At 58.0% G+C, this 17,453-nt stretch overlaps 2 protein-coding genes across 3 annotated transcripts; both read left to right on the top strand.

Moving 5' to 3' along the window:
* The first annotated feature begins 248 nt into the window (after positions 1 to 248).
* On the top strand, positions 249 to 10,556 carry SECTM1 (secreted and transmembrane 1). Of its 2 annotated transcripts, none has more exons than XM_033091328.1 (6): positions 249 to 392; positions 7,990 to 8,123; positions 8,274 to 8,585; positions 9,245 to 9,289; positions 9,489 to 9,652; positions 10,019 to 10,556. In XM_033091328.1, exons 2-6 carry the CDS (start codon positions 8,036 to 8,038, stop codon positions 10,034 to 10,036), a joined length of 627 nt encoding a protein of 208 aa, XP_032947219.1. In that variant the 5' UTR covers positions 249 to 392; positions 7,990 to 8,035; the 3' UTR covers positions 10,037 to 10,556. The 2 variants fall into 2 exon arrangements, with proteins under 2 accessions (XP_032947219.1, XP_032947221.1); XM_033091330.1 differs by lacking the exon at positions 249 to 392 and adding an exon at positions 393 to 494.
* A 141-nt stretch (positions 10,557 to 10,697) lies between these two features.
* CD7 (CD7 molecule) lies at positions 10,698 to 15,722 on the top strand. Its single transcript, XM_033091327.1, has 4 exons — positions 10,698 to 12,940; positions 13,852 to 14,166; positions 14,387 to 14,520; positions 15,581 to 15,722. The coding sequence occupies exons 1-4, from the start codon at positions 12,865 to 12,867 to the stop codon at positions 15,686 to 15,688; spliced, it is 633 nt and encodes a 210-aa protein (XP_032947218.1). The 5' UTR covers positions 10,698 to 12,864; the 3' UTR covers positions 15,689 to 15,722.
* The last annotated feature ends 1,731 nt before the right edge of the window (positions 15,723 to 17,453 follow it).

Below are 17,453 nucleotides of genomic sequence, written 5' to 3'. Positions count from 1 at the left end.
TGGCTCTCCTGGGAAAACAGCCGCTGTTGTTTCCCTGTTCTCTTTAGAATGCCCATCTAATGACGTGCGTCTCATACAAGTTTCGTGGGGAATTCACTACCGAGAAAGTCATAAACACTTCCTGCGAGCTCAGGACAGCTCCTGAGACTGGGTGACTTCCCAGAATCGGGGTTTCCTTCCTGCATCTGGGACTTGGGTGCGGCGCCTCACGCGGATTCTGGATCCTCATTCCCGCAGCCTCCTCCCCTGGCTCCGCCCTCAAATCGCTCACTTTTCCTCCCGCTTGCGGCGCGCAGACCGACGGCGGAGGCAAACGTCCAGGAGCGCAGCCGGCGGGGAGCCGGGAGCCGGGACGCAGGAGAGAGGCGCGCGGGCGGGGAGCAGGGACGCAGGTGAGGGGCGCGTGGGGCGGGAGCAGGCGCGCAGGTGAGAGGCGCGCGTGCGGAGGACCCGCGCGTGGGTGAGGGACTCTTGGTCCGCGAGCCCGGGCACAGGTGAGTCGCGCCAGCCGGGAGGGCCGGGGATGTGGTGAGGGGCTCCGAGGACGGGGACGAGGCTCCGGGTATTGGGGTTCCGTGTACTCGGGGTCGCCGGGTACACGCGGGGATAGAGCCTGCGGAGCGCGGGACCCCACGCCCCTCGCCCGCGCTGTCTGCCTCTTGCCGCCGAGACGTGGCGCTCAGTGCCGGTCCCGGGTCCGTGTGCTAGAGGACCAAGGACGCAGAGTGCACGCCAGGGGAGGGGAGAGGACAGGGGCAGCGGGTCCCCGTGGGGACCTGCGTCTCTGCAGGGCATCCCAGGCTCGTTCCTCGAGGGGCAGACCCGCGGCATCTCAGGCCACCGGTCCCCTAGGTCTGCACATTTCCCCTTGACCACGCGTGGGGCGAAGGCATTCCCACCCAGGCCCAGAGGGCGGCACTCACACTCAGTGTGCACACTCGTGGAGGCACACACATGCCGTGGACTCACGAAAACGTCGGCAAAACAGAAAGAAACGCCTGGAGTTCCCCTGACTCAGGGGGCGGGGCACTCCGCCGGCCCTTTCGTTTTTAGTTTGCGGAGCAGCCATAATCAGTAATCCGCCGCTGGTCAGCGACTTGCAGTGTGAAAGCCTTTTCCGCGCCAGCGTCAGTGCCAGTGTGTAGTTGAGCCAGAGCCCCGGGAGGCCCTCTATCCCGGGCCTGCGACAGTGAGGTGGAGGGAGACGTACTTCCAGCCCCAGGGCCCAGCGGGGAGGGGCGTTCTCAGAGGAGGTGCTTTCGAACCTGGGGGAGTGGGGGAGACAGCCAGGCAGAGCGGAGGACACAGCAAAGCTGTGAGAGATGGGGAGGCTTGCCTCGCCTGGCCCTAGCCTGGGGGACTGTCCTGCTTAGCTGGGACACAGGGACAGGACATGGGCAACAGAGCCCTGGGGCTCCACGGCCTTTGCAGGCAGCAGCTGTCTTCTGGAGGTGGTTGATCACCTCTCCACGGTTGGTGAAAGGCCGGCCTGCCGGTCAGTGTTGCATGCAGCCTCCCTGGGTGAACCCCAGTGTGTATGCCTGGCTATTGCCTGAGTGTCAGCAGCACCCTAAAGCAGCACCAGGTGCTCTCGGGTGCTGTGGAGATGGAGGCCCCCATTACCTGGCCCTGCCACACACAGATGCCAACTGGTGGGTGGATGGTTTGAGAGAAATCTGAATTGTTGCATGTTTTTCCCAAGTCCAAAGTCTGGAGGCCGGCAGTCCTGGCTCAACACACACTCGCCCGCGCACACACACACACACACACATCCTACTGGAAGGGTGGGGGGGTGCCTCTGCCTTCTTTGGCACTTTCCCTGTCACTCTGGCCTCCTTCTCTCTGGTTTTTCTGTCTTTTGGAGCACTGGCTACAACTGTGACGCCTCAGGCAGAGGGAGGGGAGCTGCCAGATATATAAAGACATTTGAATCAGATAATGAATCACTTTTTTTAAAAAAACATGATGTGGTTTTGGGGTTTTTTTTGTTTGTTTTTTAAGGAGGGCACAACTCACAGTGGCCCATGTGAGGATCGAACTGGCAACCTTAGTGTTGTTAGCACCATGCTCTAACCAACTGAGCTAAACAGCCACCCCAATAAATCACTTTTAAAATATAGGTGTGTCCCAAATATCACACGGGACGTGCTCTTCCTGCAGCGTGTCTGCTCACGTACCAGACTATCAGACGTGAGTGAGGATCTGTACTGCGCCAGGAGAGCTGAGAGGGGCCTGTTTCTCCAGAGTGCCTTTTCTCCTGATAAATTCCACAAAGCGGCCAAAAGTCGCTGGTCATAGGGTGGCACCACCAATGCCATGAAACCTGGGCTGCTGTCCAGACAGAGCCAGGGCCCTCTGCTGAGGACTGGGCGGCCTCCTGAGAACCCAGGACAGGTCGGAACCAGACCTGCCACTCCACCACCCCACCCTGCTGCCCTCCTCATGTCTCTTCAGCCCTTCAGTTCTTTTCAAACTAAGGATGACACTTTTGGGGGCCCATTCTTGCAGCCTGTGCAGCCTGACCCTGCTGTACTTGGAGTCTGTACCTGCCGCACACAGGTCTGCAGGGCTGGCCCCGAGGGGGGCTGCTCCTGACACCTGACCCCGCCGGGGGACACTGCTGGCCCCTGCACCCAGCCCCTTCTCCCTGCCCACGCTGCCTGCATGCCAAACAGCCATCTGAGCCTGGAGCACGTGACTCCCTGGAATGCCCGACAGGGTCTCCCCCAGCCCCTCAACTCTGTTCTGAGGCCCAAGCCCCTCAGACCAATAAGTGAGGACCCTCAGGGCAGGTCCAGGCAGCGATTATTACGTCTGACCCTCCCAGGGACCCCGCGTGCTCCCAGGTGGAGACCTGTCACTGCAAGGGTCGCTGGCATGGGAGGTCACTGAGAAGGGCTGCTTAGGACAGTCGCAGGCCAGTGTCCCTCGCTCCAGCTTCGGATGAGCTCACCCCACCTCTGGGCTGGGCTGGCTGCCAGCAAACAGGCCCTGGCTTGCAGCCAGACGCCCGTGCCACCTTCACCAGGGCCCTGAAGACTTAGATACCTGGGCCTCACTGTGGCTTGGCCGAACATCTTACCCATCCAGGCTCTGGCAAAGACGCAGAGCTGGCCCTCTGTGCCACCCACTGTCACAGACGGTGACGGGGACTGTGATGGGGGCTGTGGCACCAGCCCAAGGAGCGCTCAGTTTGGGGGCAGAGGAGTCTGACCAGGGAGTCCCTTTATCCAGATTATGGAACCATCGACGGACTTTCACAGAGAGGCAGGACCATAGGAAGAATATGAAGAGTGACCAGGAGGTGTCTGGGCCGAGGGCAGGGCCGTCCAGGACCTGGGAAAGGTTCAGAGAAGGCCACAGGCTTCGGGTGATGAGAGGAGACGCCTGAGCCGTGGCCAGGGACTGTCTGGGAGCTCATGCCCTCCGCAGGCACAGGCTCCAGCCTCCTTTGGGGGTCACAGCAGAGGATGGCCAAGGGCCATCTTTCCAGGAGTCACACCCCTGCGGGAGGACTCCCGGCTGGGGGTGGAGGGCCCATGGCACTTCCTGGTTTGTCCATAGCCACTTCATCATATGTATGTAGCACACGATGACGACAGATGTGTTTTTGTTAAGGAGAGGTTTTTGTGATGTTGAGGTTTGAAAAATGAGTCAGTGTAAAGTAATTGTTAGGATTTCAGGGTGCGTAGTGTCATGAGAACACACAGGCTGGCGGGGCCGGGGAGGCTGGCAGGCAGACAGAATACCTGAGAGCAAAGGGTGCCCAGGCCGGGACTCCGCACACCCACCTCCCCAGAGGGCCACGGCCCTGCAGGCAAAGGTCACCGTCCTCACCTTGACTGCCTCATGTGACAGAGGCCAGGCTGCCTTCCTTTTGCTTTCACTTTGCTCGTCAACACACACTCCCTCCCAAGTCCAACTCTGCAGGTCAGCATGTGTTACATAAACACACCTCTGCACATCACCTGGTCTAGGTGAGGACCAGAGCTGAGCTTTGATCTGCCCAGCTCTGCTGGGGGGCTGAGGTGGCCTGCCCAGGACCTACTGTGGGGACTGATGGAGCCCTTCATGGGAGCTGCCCTGAGGGAGGCTGGACAGGTTCCCAGGGACTGACCACCTACTGGGTGCAGAGCCTGGGGAGGCCCTAAGGGAAACACCAGAGGGTGTTTCCAGGGCCCGCCCACCCCCAGCACCGTGTACCTGAGTGGGAGTGGGTGGGGCAGGCAGGCAGGGGGTCAAGAGCAGGGATAGGATCAGAGGAGGGTCCCCAGAGGAGGGGCCCAGCCACACTGGGAGGCCCTGCCCCAGGGGGGAGCGAGGCCTGAAGCCACAGTGGTTCACAGGGTTTGCAATGACCATCTGTTTTCATTTATTCTCAGTCAGCATTTCAGAAAGTTCACATGGAACTTAAAACGTGACTTCCAATTTATCAGAAAGGACAAACGACCGGGAAGATGTGTCCGGAAGGTTCCCAGGGGGAGGGTTTCTTTCCGGACACTGTGGAGCTCCAGGGCTCTCCCACTCCAGGGTCACGCCTGCCCTTCCCGCTATGTCCCGAGGCCACATGTGGGGAACACAGGTATGGACAGAGGACTCAGGGTTCCATCAGTGCTGCTGGGCATTCAGTGGGTGCACCAGGCTTCCGACAGGATGCTCTACCCTTCACGCAGTGCCCAGGACCTGGGGCTGGTCGCCCAGGGCACATTGTTGTTTGGGTTCCCTGGGATGAATCCTCCACACGGTCCTGAGGACACCTGCCCACCTGCTCAGGTGTGCCTTCACCTATCTCTGCAGGGCTGGATTCAGCTGGCCTCTTGGGGAGCGTGTCCCCATGTCCGGCCAGGGGACAGCTTGGCCTGCTTCCTCCTGCCCCTGGGACTGAGGTCCTGGGACCCATATCCATCTGCCAGGAAGTGTGGGGGCCAAAGGTTCCACCAAGGTCAAGGTTGGCCGGAGATGGCAGACTAGAGACAGCTGAGTTCTCCGATGGCTGAGGCCGCCAGGGGAGGGAGGCGTAAGCTGCAGAAGCGCTGGCCCTGTCACAGGGGAGTGGCCCAGAGAAGTCCTAGAGGGACACGAGGGGACCTGTAAAGACCCCACAGACTGTTCTTGAGGCAGAAGGAGACAGGAAATGCTGAGGGTCCTCCAGGGCCTGGCCAGTGGCCAGAGCTGAGACCACACAGGTGAGTTCCCTGCTCTCCCCTACGATGTGCAGCTCAGGGCACAGCCCAGTCTCGGGCAGGATAGGGCCTGGGCAGAGGGCACAGCGGGCTCTTGTCCGGGGACCAGGGGTGACAGCCGCCAATCAGCCAGGGAGCCTTTAGACTCCATGAACCACTGGGCATATTTTGTGTGTCAGACCTTTCCAACTTAAGAAAAGTTGTTTTGTAAAAGTATTCGGGAAAAAGATTGAGCTGATCTTATCTAAGTTGCCAGGAAAAGCCCCAGCACAGGAAGTTGCGACATTTCTTTCTAGTCCTTCCATCCACGTAAGGTTTCCAGCGACATTTAATGGTTGTGAGCTGTTTATGCTGATCCTGGTGATTGCCAACAGGCAGTGAAACCGAAAAGGCTGCCAGTGGTTGGCATTCAACTGTGAAATCTCACCTGTCTCGTGCTTTTCTGAGCAGGTTCAGTCAGGATCGGGTAGCCACCCGTCCACTCACCAAACTCCTGGTTCTTAGAGAAAAATTGATTCAAGTGCCACGGATGTCCTTGTGGGGAAACAAACATCTAAGAAAGATAAAGAGAGCAATGAGAGAGGTTCCTGGGGTGGGAACAGACAGCAAAGTGGCTGGAAACTTGGGGCAGCGCCTGGCCCCACCCATCCCTGTGCCAGGGGCACGTCAGCGAGGGGATGTGGTGCCTCACCCTTTAAATGCCTCGGGCACACCCCGCCTGCCATCCTACTGGAAGAAAGCAAAGTTGGACCCTGTCACATGCCACTTGCAAAAAGACGTGCAGAACGGCGTATTCGTGTGGAGTCCTTTTATTCCAGAAGCAATCTAGGGAGAAGTGACAGCCCAGGGGACATTTCTGCCTCGTGGATGACGGTTCAGTTCTTTAAAAGAAGGGAATCTCACAAACCCACAAGGAGAAGACAGACAATCCCAGAAAAATGGACAAAGGGCTCGCAGAGGCCTGGCAAGATGGCAAAAGGAGGCCCACCCACCAGGCACAGCCGGGAGCGTGCCACACTGTTAGAAACAAGGAAAGTGAAGCTTCTCTGTGTTTTAGGAATGCAGGGGGGGCACCAAACAATGCCTAACACAGCAAGGGTGTGGTGGGGGGGAGCGGGCAGCTGGAGAGGACTGCGGTGGGCGCAGGTTAGGTGCTGGGGGCCCACGGCGCTGATGACCCTGAGCGGATGACGGAGGGGGCAGCGGTGAGAATGACACACACACGCATGGTGGTGGCACAGCCCTCGGCCCTGCTGCTGAGTCCACAGACGCCAGGCGTAGTTGAGGCATGGCCGTTGGGTCCTGGCGGTTGCCTCTGATTTATGAAACGTCAGAACTCGGCTACTCATACAGTCTCGCGATGCTGGTTGTGCACAGCAAAGCCCGTTCATCAAAGCCCCTGTCGAGGAGACTCAGGGTCTGTTCGTAGGAGGATAGGCTCGTACCACGTGGAGGCCACTCTGGCTGCGGCATGGCTTCCTGTCCAGGATGCCCAGGGTCAGCACCGTCCACTGCAGACCAGAGCACAGGCACCCCCGAATTCCCTGTGGATCGAGGGAGGAAGAACCCATCATCCCTCCATCGGCCTGGCCGTCTGACCCTCTGCTCTGCCTGGTCCGTCCTGTGGGTGGCGTCCTGACTCAGGCCAGCCCTGGCCATGGACACACCCTGTGTCAGGTCCCCACCTGTCCTCCCCAGCAGTGTGGCCGCCGACCCACAGCCCCTGCAGGCCTGGCGTTCAGGAGGATGGCAGAGCGTGGGGTTTGCATTTTACATTCTTGAAACCTCAACTTGGATGTTTCTTTCAAGAGCTGAACCAAGTCGTTTTCTTTCCATCATGAAGTCGTGCAGGGCAAGTTGGGTTCCCTGGCCCAGGTCAGCGGGTTTGTGCACCCTGCCCCACTCCCACAGGGACTCTGGAGCTGGCTGACAGGGTCATGAAGTCGGGCTGAAGTGTGAGGGAAGGGCCTCCCAGTACCCTGGCGGGGACATGCAGGCCCAAGGGCCACCAGCCCTGCCGTGAGGCCAGGAGTGGGCGAGACCACAGGCGGTCAGCAGTCGGGATTCTCTGCACTTCCTGTCCATCTTTCCTGCAAACGTAAAACTACTGAAAAACAAAACAGAAAGTCTGTTATTTTTACCTCCAAGGGTTAACAAATGGTGTGGCAAGCAATTCCAAAGCACTTTTAAATAGTTTGAAGTAATGAGGATGAATGCCACACTTCAGGGCGGCCGGTCGGAGGTGGCATTTGCTTCAGGGAGTGGGCGTCCTGTCGTTCAGATCACAACTCGTGAGTTCCTCCTGAAGACACGTTTTGTTGATGAGAGCAAATCTGGCAAGGGGGCAAAATGTCCCCTAACGGGGTCCAAAATAAAGCTGGAGCACTGGCTGTGGGATGCCCAAGTGGGGAGAGGGGCTGGGTGTCCGCGTGGTCTGAGCATCGTGTGAGGTCCAAGGACCCTCCATGGCCTGAGTCACCTCTATTGCTCGCACTGTGCAGCAGTTCTGCATGTTTAATCACAAGCTGAAAGGGTACACCCCACAGGGTAAACGGGTTCTCTCCCAGGGACTTGCTCCCCGGCTACTCCGTGTCCCTTTTGTCTCACAGTGGCCAGCACTGCGCACATTGGAAAGGCACAGAGGGAAGGAGGGGCTCGGTGGCATGGCACAGGGTCAGGCAGGGGCGCTGGCATCTCAGCATCAACAATCAGGGAGGAGCCCGGGGACCCTGCCCGCCCAGGCCCTGCTGCCGCCACTTGTACAGCAGCCAGAGGTGCCTCTGACCCATCGGCTTCTCTTCTCCAGGGAGCGTCCCAAGAACCAGTGAGGAGGACTCGGGATCCTGCTGGCCATGCTGACCTCTGCACGCTCCCTGCTTGGTCCCATGATGCTCTGGGCCCTCCTGCTCCTGCCCTCCTCCCTGAGTGTTCATAGACGTGGTAATTCTTAAGGTCCCACTCTCTCTGCAGGGCAGGGGCGGAGGGGGCGAGGCACAGGCCCAGGTCATGACCATAACCCCAGGGAGGGCTGTTGGTGAATGTCCTGAGGCCCAGTCATGACCCACATGTGTGACTGTCCCCTCCACACAGGATGGGACAACCCCAGTTGCACCAGTGGCGTGGTCTCTGTGCCCAGGGGTGAGCGTGCTGAGATGGCCTGCAACATATCCAACCCCTTCTACCTCATCACCATCTGCCTGGTTGTCCCCGGGAAGGAGTGTCGGTTCATCTTCAAAGATGTAGCCCAGGGAAACGTCTCCCGGGATGGGTGGCAGCTCCGAGTTCAAGGATGCACGGCGCAGCTGGTGACGGAGAAAGCCCAGGACACCCAGGCGGGGCAGTACAAGTGGGAGATGGTTGGACACCAAAGAAGTGTTAGCTTTACCACCCTGAACATTTCAGGTGAGTGGGGAGGAGGACAGTGGGCGGGGTGAGGGGGGCGGCCGGCTTGATTCTCGCAAAGGAAACCAGACCAGACTCAGCCCCTTCCCCTCCCTGCAGTCGCCCTCGGTCCACTCACCCTCCCCAGCAGCCTGCCCTGGACACTGTCCACCTCAAGAGCCAGTTGCGCTGCCCCAGACCCACAACGCCTCTCTGACCACCCTCCCTCACTTCTTCGGACCCGGCCACTTCTTTGATTCACTGAGAAAATGGAAACGCTCAGCAGAGAACACCTTCCCCTCTGCTGTGTCCCCTCCATGTCCTCCCCAGGGCGGCCCCTGCACCATGGATGCCCTTCCCAAGGGCACTGATCCCTTCCCTTCCTTAGAGTCCCCTCACTCACTGCCCCTTCTTCCGTTGCTGCAAAACTCCCCACGTCTGCACCACACCCTCCAAGGCCTGTGGTCCCCACATCTGGTTCTAATGCCATCGTGGTCACCGAGCTCTGGCTGCAGGGAGCTACTAGTTGGGTCCCCCTCACCCCCAGGGGCAGTGGGAGTGGCTGAGAATGGCCTCCAGCCTGGCCGGACCCTGGGAGGGTGCCAGTGAGACCTCCTGGACTCCTGTACCCAGGTCTCATCTGACACCTGGGGGGCTGCCTCCCCCTTTCTCCCTTGCAGAGCCACCGGATCTACCTTTCACGCCGTTCTTCTCCAGAGCTACAAGTAAGGAGCCCGCTGGCGTCCCCCTTTGATCTTTCCCACCCTCAGGGGTGCCTCTGTACCCCATTTTCCAGCCCATTCTCCCTCCCTGGGCTTCCCGGCCTTGGTGGTGAGGACCCCCCAGGGAGGGATCAAGGTGAGCCATGACTCCTGCCTTTGGGAGCCAGAGATGAATGATGGAGGCCCCGCCCGCTTCCTGCAGGCCCAGAGATGACATTCTCCCAGCCCGAAGCCATCCCCCAGCACCAGAGGCGGACTCCCATGGGCCCCATCCTCCTCCTCCTCATCCTCTCCGTCCTGGGGCTCGGCCTTGTTTTGGCCTGGTTCAGAAGGCGCCATTCCGCCAGGACCCAGCAGCTCCTGCAGGTACAATGTTCTCGGCCTGGTCTGTGGGCTGGGCTGGGGGCAGCTTGGGGAAGGTCAGGAAGGACCCTGTGTGGACATTGGGCCCCATGGCCTTGTACCCACCGGGGCCCAAGGGAAGGTGGAAGGAGTGCAGGGTCCCAGAGAACTGGTGGCCCTCCCCCAGAGGACCCCAGCCAGGTGCACCAGGTCTCCACTGTCCCCAAGCTGTCACTGTGTCCCCACACATCCTGGAGGGCAGCATGGTGTGGGGGGTCTGGACTTCTACGAGACCTAGGATGTGTGGCACAAGGTGTGTCTGGGACAGTGTTCCTGGGCGTGCACACACGTCTCCTTGCCTGCTCTCATCCCTCCCTCTTCCCCCCCAAGGAGCCAGTTCTGAGCTGAGGCTGGGCGCCCATCAGGAGGGTGATGAAGCCCATCTGGCATCCGGAATCCAGCCCCAGGATCCCCACCCCGACCAGCGCTGCCTGCACAGGGTGGGCACACTCTCCCCCGTTGGGCTGGCAGGTACCCAAGGTGGCAGAAGGAAGCGGGACCCTGTCCCTGTCTGCTGGAAGGAGACCGCTGTGCTGGGGGGCTCCTCTGTGTCCTACACAAAGGTCAGGGACGGTGGCCTCACCCAGAAAGGCTGCAGTGTCCTGGCCGTATCCCAGCCACTCACACCCGAGACCCGGGACAGGCCCTCGCCCACCTCAGTGTCCACTGTGCGTCTGTCTCTCTCTGTCTGCTCCCTCTCCTTGCCGCCCAAAATGTGAAAATCCCGTTTCAAAACACTTGACCTGGGCCCCCCCTCCCCGCCCCCTGGTGGCTCAGGCAGTTGGAGCTCCGTGCTCCTAACTCCAAAGGCTGCCGGTTGGATTCCCACATGGGCCAGTGGGCTCTCAACCACAAGGTTGCCAGTTTAACTCCTTGAGTCCCGAGATGGATGGTGGGCAGAGCCCCCTGCAAGTAGAAACAGCAACTGGACCTGGAGCTGAGCTGCGCCCTCCACAACTAAGACTGAAAGGACAACAACTTGACTTGGAAAAAAGGCCTGGAAGTACACACTGTTCCCCAATAAAGTCCTGTTCCCCTTCCCCAATAAAAAAAAAAAATCCTCAGTTGTTAAAAAAAACAAAAACCACTTGACCTGACAGGACCCTCTCTCCCCCTCCATCCAGGGTGTGGGCTCCTCCTCCCGCGAGGGGCGCTGCTGTAATCTCCCAGTTTTTTGGTGCGAAGCTGATCTCGGGCATTCTCCTATCTTTTGACTGTGAGCAAGAACAAGTTTTGGGAACCCTCCTGCCAGCGGTCACGGGGCCAAGATGGGGGCTTACAGGCCTGAGGTGCACCAGCCCATCACCACCACTAGGGGGCCGAGCCGCCGGGGCTGGGGGATGTGGGGGGAGGCCAGGGAAAGGGAGGCGGGACAGGTGGATGCCGGCAGGACCTGTTCCCCGACGCGCCACACGTGTGTCTGTCCCAGGCTGGGCCCCCTGCCGCGTCTGCACTGCCTGCTGGCCCTCCCCCACCCCAAACCCATTTATGCCAGATTTATGTCTTCATAATCGCCCCTCCATATACCTATATATGCATTTTTGTTTTGCTGTTTTTTTTCCCCCCTTGTTCTTCCCCCCGCCCCACTCTGGTTCAAGCCGTTGTTTCCCAGGATAGTTATGTTGGTATTATGTGCCTGCGTTACCCACCCCCACCCCCTTCCAGCTGAGGAAGTCGGTTGCCAGTGACGGTTGGAGGCTCATAGCTGCTCACGGCAGCCCAGCTCCAGGGAGAGCCGTTGTTCACAATCTTAGCTGTAGAGGGCGCTGCTCACTGGCCCATGTGGGAATCGAACCTGCGTCCTCAGCTTTAGGAGCACAGCGCTCCAAACACCTGAGCCACCGGGCCAGCCAGCCCTATAGATGCATTTTTAATGGCAACAGATCCTTGAGAATGTTTTAAAATAAATTTTTAAAAGCCCCCACATGTAGACAAGAAAGTAGGTAAATTAGGGGGCATTTTTAATGAGCACGCGGAGGGCTTTTTCTACAAGTTGTACATTCAATTATTTGAAAAGCATCCATAACACTAATGCTTAAGATGAATAAAATAAATAACACAATCAAGAAACCATCAAAAGAGCTGGGAAATAAAAGTTTTGTATTAATAAATGGAAAAATACCTAAAGATCTAAAAGAAGCTGTTTCATGTCTTAAAGTGGCACAACGTCCCAAGGCATCCAAGAGACGCAGACCTGTGGAAGTTCCCACTCACTACAAGGACCCCACATGGGGTCCCTGGTGGTGCTGCCACCTGTGGCCCCGCGGGAACCTGCTGCTTTTGAATCTCACATGTTAAAATAAGGCTCAGCTACTGCACTGCTGGGATTGTGCCACCACAGGGCGGGCCAGTCAGACACAGTGGGCAAGGCACCCGGGGCCTTCCTGCTTTGGGGGGGCGACAGAAATCTGTTCCATCTCGCCTGAAACAGAACAAAAATGTTTCTGCGTTCAGAATTAAATCAAAGGTCATTTTAATATTGAGATTATGGGGGGGGCAGAGAGTCCTTGTGACCCCAGCACACCCCCAACAGGAAAGCTGGAAGGCAACAGCAGGTCTGGGTCCACGAGTGTGATTTCTTCTTGTTGCTTATGTGTATTTTCAAGCATGTCTCTAAAGGAGATTTAGTTCTGGGCCCTTACAGTGCAGAGCCTGTCCCCTCTTCTCTCTCTCCTCCCTCCAGCCCCCACATTGCGGGGAGTGACTGACATGATAGGCCAGATTCCTGGGCACAGATCAGGTCCTGGTAGGAAGTGAACCAGAGGACCAGGGCAGCTGGAGCCTGACCCCCACCCAGGCCCCCTTCTCCTGCCCATGTGCCCCACCCTGTCCTGTCTCTTTCCCCTGATGTGCATTGTGGAGATGCAGGAGGGGTGGGGGCCGGGACAGTCAGTCACCTGTAGGCACTCAGTGGGACTGTGGGAGAGCACGAGGGCCTCCACTCACCACGACACCGCCTCCAGGAAGCCCTACCAGAGGCGCCCCCACCAGCCACCCTCCCTGCCTGCCTTCTGTTCCACCCCCAGCCTGACCGCCCCAGGAGCTGACCTTTCACTGCGGCTTTGGTGCAGCACCTTCTAGGTAGTGGCACACGGTTGGCTGCTGAAGACAGGAAGAGTCTGCTGACCCGAGACAGACTTTGCCTTCCCCCAGTACTGGGCGAGGTGGCCGTGAGCATGGCTCCAGGGCTCTGTCTGCTCCCCATGCTCCTGGGACTTGCAGGGGCCCTGCCTGGGGCCCTGGCCACCCAAGGTAAGCGCTCCCAACTGTCCCTCGTCACGTCCCCCAGTGCAGCCTCCCTCAGTGGGCTCAGTGTCCCCACCTGCCTGGGCGTGCTCCTTCCCGGGAAGGGGGTGGTTGGGGATGCTGACACTGACCTTCCCACAGAGCCTGACACAAAACAGCCAGTGCCTAGACGCTGGTGGTGTCTGGTACAGCACCCCGTGGCTTTCATCTCTGTTCTTTGCCTGAATGTCTGGGGCTTTCCACAATTTAGTTTGCTTTTCTCAACAGCTGTGTGTGAAGTTCTGCAGTAAGACAGGAAGGTCAGTTACATGGGTGGGGGTGCCAGGGGGACTCGCAGGCACAATTCAACAAAACACTGCAGAATTTAGTTTGCAGAGAAGCTGAGGTTTGAATCATGTTGAAGGTTAGTGTTTGTACCAGGAAGGTGGTTTTGCTGAGCCCAACTGGGCAGACAAGGGGTGTTTCTGGGTGTCCCACAGACAAGCAAAGATGTGTCCACCCAACAGAGCCACTGGAAATGCTGGGGGAACTGAGGCAGCCAGCGTTGGAGAAAGAGGGAGATGGGACAGTGCCTGCGGCTATCTTGGGGACTGTCATTTAAGAGAGACAGGCTTAGAGGCAGGGAGAGTGGTCAGAGCCACTCGGTGAAGGGCTGGCTGCTTTGGAAAGAGGAAGCCCTGCTCCAGCTCCCCCGACCCTGGGGGAGTGAGGTTGCAGGCAGCCTGGCAGGACCCTTCAGAACTGAGTACAGATACCGGGGTGCTGGCACCCTGAATTGCTCCAAGGCTCCCACAAGGTGCCTAGTCTGTGGTGACCCGTCAGCGAGGCCTCTCCTTCCTGCCACGGTCCCCTGCAGGGAGGATGGGCATGCCCCCTCTGGCCAGGCCAGTGGTGACAGTGGCGGGTCCTTCCTGCAGGGGTGTGTCAGTTCCCCTATGTGATCAGCCCAAAGGGGGGCTCCATCAATATCACCTGCTCCTTCGACCCGTCCCTGCACGGGGTCTACCTGAAGCAAAATTGGGGGTCAAACATGGCCAACGTGATTTACTACGAGGATGGGATGGAACCCACCGTGGATGATCGGTTCTGGGGCCGCATCGCCTTCTTGGTGTCGCAGCAGAACCTGACCATCACCATACAGCACCTGCAGCTGGCGGACACCGGCACCTATGTCTGCCAGGGCATCATGCAGGTGAATGGCTGTAATTCCAGCACGTTGGTCGTGGTGACAGGTAAGGAGCGAACCCACCCCTTGGGAGCCTGCTGGCCAGGCCGGCTCCACCTGCTCCTGTCTGGGCACCTTCCCTCTACGCTTGCTATAGTTGTTCCTTCCAGCTCCAGCCTGCCTCCTCCAGGAAGTCTCCTGGATTGCCCATCTTCAGAGCCCCTCCCTGCCCTGAACCCCAAAGGCTCTCATGGACTCCCCTACCTCTCTCCATTCCTTCTTCCCAGACACACTGTCCCAAGCAGCGAACACATGCCAGGAGGCTCAGCTGATACACGTCGCCTTCCCTGTGGCCCTGGCTGTATGTTTCCTCCTCATCGGGCTGGGGCTGGGGGCCCTGTGTGTCCTGAGGAGGACGCAGGTCAGTGTGAGCCCTGGTTGTTACCTGTGTCCCTGTAAGCCAGCTCCTCTCAGAGAGCAAGGAGGGAAGGAGAACGGTTAAGCCCCATGGAGCTGGCCGCGTGGGAAACCCCAGCACCCATGCAACCCTCCATCAGGGTCCCTGGGAGATCTGAGGGTCCAAGGTGGGAGGAAAACCCCAGAACTGGAGCCTCAAGGAGTCCTAGGGACTCTCAGGCAGGCAGGGATGGGCGTGGGGCCCATAGACGCGTCCTAGTCAAACGTTTAAAGGAGGGGGTGAGAGGACGTCCAGAGAGACCGGTTCAGAGATTGCAATGCCTACATGTGACTGAGAGTGTGCACGTGTGAACATGTGTGTGAGAGTGTGAGTATGAGGTCTATAGGAGTGAAGTGTGTGTGAGGTGGGAGGGAAAGTTGTGAGAGACAGGGGCCAGGAGAGGGTCAGCTGGGCCCCTGGTCCCTCAGCTGTTTGCGCAGCTCCACCAGCTCCACATTCCCTGGCAGCAGCCCAAGCCTGTATCTGTTCAGATTCCTAGAGGCAAGCTCCCGCCATCCTCCACCACCCTACTGCTGCCCTCTGTGCCCAGCCCCTTCCACCTTGCCTTCCGTGTTTCCCTGAAAATAAGACCTAGCCCAGCCATCCGCACTAATGCATCTTTTGGAGCAAAAATTAATATAAGAACCGATACTATATTATATTATATTATATTATACCCGGTCTTATATTATATTATGTTACATTATAAAGGAACTGGTATTATATTATGTTATATTATATTATACTATATTATATTAGACCCGGTCTTACATTATGTTAAAATAACACTGGGTCTTATATTAAATTTTGCTCTAAAAGACACATTAGAGCTGATGGTCCAGCCAGGTCTTATTTTCAGGAAACACAGTAGTCCTAGGGCAGCTCAGGAGACCTGGGGGGCTGGGAGGCCCTACGTGAACTGGCTTCATGCAGGCCCAGCTTACTGAGAGGGTGTACATTGAAAAATCAGGGAACCCCTGGGCCAGCTGGCCCCCCGTTGAGAAAGACAGGCTTTATCTTTCAGATCAAGAAACTCTGCTGTGTGAAGGATAAGAGCTCGGTGAGTGTGGTGTACGAGGATATGACCTGTAGCCGTCACAACACCATGTCCACGCCCAACCACTATCAGTGAGGCCCCAGGCCTCCCTCTGACCAGGAGTGGGCCTGGCGTGGCACCTCCTACAGGAAGCCTTCTGTGCCTGCCTCCCACCTTCGAGGCTGCCCTGCTCACCCTGCTCAGCTGTCCTGGCACCTTGGAGTCACCAGGGAGAATGCCTCCGTATCTTGCTGCTGCCCTCCCCTCACATGGACAGACTTGGGGTCCAGAACAGCGGGGAGCCTGGCAGAGGGCGGGGAGAGGCCCCCAACCCAGGCTTGCCAAGAATAAATTGCCTCTCTTCTGCCCTTTCCGACTCCAGTGTTCTCTTCTCAGCCAGACCTGGTCCCCTCCAGGCTTGTGGTGTGACACCTACAGTCCTGGGCAGAGCAGCCCCAGCAGGAGGCAATGGCCACCTGGAACAGAATATCAACATCCTCAGAGACAGGCAGCAGGAAAAAGGAGTCAGCAAAGCATCCACGTGCACAGGTGAGGGATGAAACTATCGCCGCTCACCCAAGACTTAATAGACGGAGTGAGCAGGAAGAGAGGAAGTCCTCCAGAAGGAGAGAGGCAGAGGGAACCCCAAAACTCAGGTGACATCAGACTTCTCAGATACAGCCGTGAATTCAAGAAGACATGGAATAATACCCTTAAGTATTGGGAGAAAAGAAGGGAGAGCAGGAAGGGGGTCGGGGAGCAGGAGTAACAAGTAATAGGCAGAACTAGAGAGTGCCGGGGTGTCTGCGGAGGGCAGGGAGGGACTCAGTTATCCTGGAACATCTGGAGGGGCCTCTGTCACCCCCTGCACCACCTGGGGGCCGTGTGCTCACCCCTGCACCACCTGGGGCTCACCCTGCCCTTCTCACCCCAGAGGAGGAAGCATAGAGCAGCACAGGCCGCTCTGGAGCAGAATCAGGTCTAGCCTCAGGGCTGGAGATCATGAAGACAGAGGTGCTGGCAAGAGAAACAAACATGAAATCACAGGCGCAAGATCCGGGACAAAAGCGAATATTTAGTACGAGACAAGAAATCCAGATGTTAGAAAACATCCAAAATACTCTGGAAGTAAAAATATTTTTAAGTTAGCGGACACCCCCAATCATTCTACTTTTTGCTACATAAGTTCACTGCCTCCCTTTGGTTGCCCCTTCAGATGACCGTGATTTTGGGAGGCGGGTTTCTAGAGAGAGAATGCAGAGTTTAAATGCGGTTTCATCTGCAAGCACAGCCCTGGCCAGGACAATAGGTGCGGCAGAGGGGGATGTGTTGGGCTAGCCGGGGACACATAACAAGTGCCCACAGATACAGGGACCCCAGAAATTCTATCGTTCAAGATTTTCATCAACAGAAAAAGGAAGGGGGTGTGGTTATAGTTGCGTCGGGCTGCATCATGGAGCCCACTCCCGGAGCTAAAAACGTGTGTTTTCACGGGTGCTGAAGAGCAGAGGCCTCAGGTAGCAAACACTTCATCCACCTTGGAGCCATTGCACACCCATAAATAGACCCCGCTAAGGCCCACTGACATGTCCCCACTCAACTCCCCCGTGGCCAGGCCTCGAGGCTGCAGGACATGCAAGCTCAGTGGAAGGAGGCTGGTTCCACTGTGGTTAAAAGTTCTCTAGCAAATTCACAGCACACCTGCCCTCCAGGTCTTGGGAGGGGCTGAGGCCTCCTGCTCAGCACACCGGCCTGTCCCCCGCTGGGTGGCTCCTGGAGGTGCTGTGACACTCCAGCATGCCCCACCTCGCACAGCCTCTGGGCGCAGTGAGGTGGGCTGGCTATTTCTGTTATGGTCCGG

Source organism: Rhinolophus ferrumequinum, chromosome 21 (assembly GCF_004115265.2).
Source record: "Rhinolophus ferrumequinum isolate MPI-CBG mRhiFer1 chromosome 21, mRhiFer1_v1.p, whole genome shotgun sequence".
In the NCBI taxonomy this organism is placed as follows: domain Eukaryota; kingdom Metazoa; phylum Chordata; class Mammalia; order Chiroptera; family Rhinolophidae; genus Rhinolophus; species Rhinolophus ferrumequinum.
The sequence above is the reverse complement of the archived record's forward strand: the minus strand, read 5'-3'. Positions and strand labels throughout refer to the sequence as shown.

Bases quoted from the DNA above. Each gene is read 5' to 3' on its own strand.
- SECTM1 (XM_033091328.1), top strand. From the start codon at position 8,036: ATGCTGACCTCTGCACGCTCCCTGCTTGGTCCCATGATGCTCTGGGCC. The intron at 8,124-8,273 runs GTAATTCTTAAG...CCCTCCACACAG, and splicing joins CCTGAGTGTTCATAGACGTG to GATGGGACAACCCCAGTTGC. The intron at 8,586-9,244 runs GTGAGTGGGGAG...TCTCCCTTGCAG, and splicing joins TACCACCCTGAACATTTCAG to AGCCACCGGATCTACCTTTC.
- CD7 (XM_033091327.1), top strand. From the start codon at position 12,865: ATGGCTCCAGGGCTCTGTCTGCTCCCCATGCTCCTGGGACTTGCAGGG. The intron at 12,941-13,851 runs GTAAGCGCTCCC...TCCTTCCTGCAG, and splicing joins TGGGGCCCTGGCCACCCAAG to GGGTGTGTCAGTTCCCCTAT. The intron at 14,521-15,580 runs GTCAGTGTGAGC...TTTATCTTTCAG, and splicing joins GTGTCCTGAGGAGGACGCAG to ATCAAGAAACTCTGCTGTGT.